Below are 1,908 nucleotides of genomic sequence, written 5' to 3' on the forward strand. Positions count from 1 at the left end.
ACACACACATTCTCTTCTCACTCTCTCTATGAGACACTCCACTCCATTGCCTGGGTGCTAGCCTGTAAAGGTCAAAACATCATTACACCTGCTACCGTTTAAAGGATAGTCCAGTGCCTTAGTTGTTTTCCTTATTTTTTTTTTTTCTTTTTAAGGGACGGGGAAATAATAATTAAAAAGAAAAGAACAATCAGAAGTTAGAGAGGGAACAAGGGGGCCGGGAAAGGGTCGCGGACCGAAGGGGAGGGGGAGCCCCGCGCTCTGCCCCTCCCCCCCGCTCGAGTTCACTGGACGGGTGTCTGTACCCCGTGGTGTGGTGGCGTGTCCCTACTCCCCCCGTACACATCCTCGGCGCCCGGCAGAGTCCCTCCGGGAGGGGTCATCCTTTTCTCTTTCTGTCTCCTGTTACAAAACCAAACTCTCACCACCTCCTTCTCCAGCTGTAAGCTGTCCGCGAGGGAGGTGATCTCCTGGGCCGAGGGCTTGGGGCATTTGAGGAAATGGCTCTCCAGAGCCCCCTTGACGCTCACCTCGATGGAGGTCCGCTTTTTCCTCTTGCGCCCCTGCGCTGCGATCTTGTCTATGCTCGTGGGGCTGCCCGAGGACGAGTCCGCCTCCTCCAACCACTTGTTCAACAAAGGCTTCAGCTTGCACATGTTCTTGAAGCTCAGCTGCAGGGCCTCAAACCTGCAGATGGTGGTCTGCGAGAACACGTTGCCGTACAGGGTGCCCAGCGCCAGCCCCACGTCCGCTTGGGTAAATCCCAGTTTGATCCGCCGCTGCTTGAACTGCTTGGCAAACTGCTCCAGGTCGTCCGAGGTCGGCGTGTCCTCATCCGAGTGCGGGTCGTGGTGCGCGCCGGGGTGGCCGGGAGGGCCCTGCGGGGGCGGCGGGGGCGGCGGCTGCTGGTGCGGGTGCGAGTGCGGGTGCGGGTGGTGATCAGCGTGGTGCGGCTCGTCGTGCGCGTCCCGCAGGCCGTGGTGGTGCAGCCCGGCCGGCTGCCCGCCGGCGCCCAGCATACCGTTCACCGTGAAGCTGGGCTGCGAGTAGAGCAAGCCGCCGTTGGACGCTCCCATGGAGGGCGGGAGGTGCGCCGCAGCCGCCGCGCTCCGCCATGCCCCGGGCCCCGGGTGGTGGTTGGCAGCGTGGTGCACCAGATGCGGCGGCCGCTGCTGCTGCTGCTGTTGCTGTTGCTGCTGCTGCTGCTGCTGCTGCTGTTGCTGCTGCTGCAGGGCGCCCGGCCCGTGCAGCTCGTCGCCGCGGCCGCCCTGCTGTACCACCACCGAGGGCTTGATGTCCGGCTGGCCCAAGGGGCTGGTGGACCACGGGGAGCCGTCGCCGCCGCCCCCGCCGCCACCCCCGCCCCCGCCGCCGCCGCCACCGCCCCCGCCGCCGCCGCCGTGGGACAGCGCGGTGATCCACTGGTGAGCGTGGCTGAGCGGGTGCCCGTTGCTCTGCAGCGCGCCGTAGTCGCCCTGCACCAGGCTCTGCGCCTCGCGGTAGCCCCCCGCGCCCTGCTGCATGCCGCCCGGCGGCTCGGCGTGCACGATGGAGGCGCTGGAGGTGAGCAGGCTGTAGTGGTTAGACGCTGCGGTCGCCATGACTCTCGGAGCCGGACTGAGCGCTCTGGTTAAAGGAGCCGCGCATTTGACAGTTACTTTTTCGCCTCGGGCTCCTCTCCTCGCTCGCTCTCTGTCTCTCTCCTCTCTCCCCAGCGGGCAGCTCCGACGCCCGCTCCGACGCCTTCTGTTGCTGCTCCTGCTATTACTGCTGCCGCCGCCGCCGCCGCCGCCTCCCGCCCGCCCTCGCTCTCTTTCTCCTCCTCTCCCTCCTTGCTCTCTCTCACTCTCTGACTAGCTCCGCGCTCCCCCCCTCTCCCTGCTCTCTCCAGCTCTCTCCCGCTCTCTT

The 1,908-nt window shown here is 65.6% G+C and overlaps 1 protein-coding gene across 1 annotated transcript; it reads right to left on the bottom strand.

Annotated features, from left to right (window-relative positions):
* Positions 1-284: 284 nt before the first annotated feature.
* Positions 285-1,601, bottom strand: POU3F2 (POU class 3 homeobox 2). The gene has a single exon (XM_068551151.1). The coding sequence runs from the start codon at positions 1,599-1,601 to the stop codon at positions 285-287; it is 1,317 nt and encodes a 438-aa protein (XP_068407252.1).
* Positions 1,602-1,908: the final 307 nt, after the last annotated feature.

This window comes from Eschrichtius robustus, chromosome 9, assembly GCF_028021215.1.
Source record: "Eschrichtius robustus isolate mEscRob2 chromosome 9, mEscRob2.pri, whole genome shotgun sequence".
NCBI classification, from domain to species: domain Eukaryota; kingdom Metazoa; phylum Chordata; class Mammalia; order Artiodactyla; family Eschrichtiidae; genus Eschrichtius; species Eschrichtius robustus.

Coding starts and splice junctions, on each gene's coding strand:
- POU3F2 (XM_068551151.1), bottom strand. CDS start 1,601: ATGGCGACCGCAGCGTCTAACCACTACAGCCTGCTCACCTCCAGCGCC.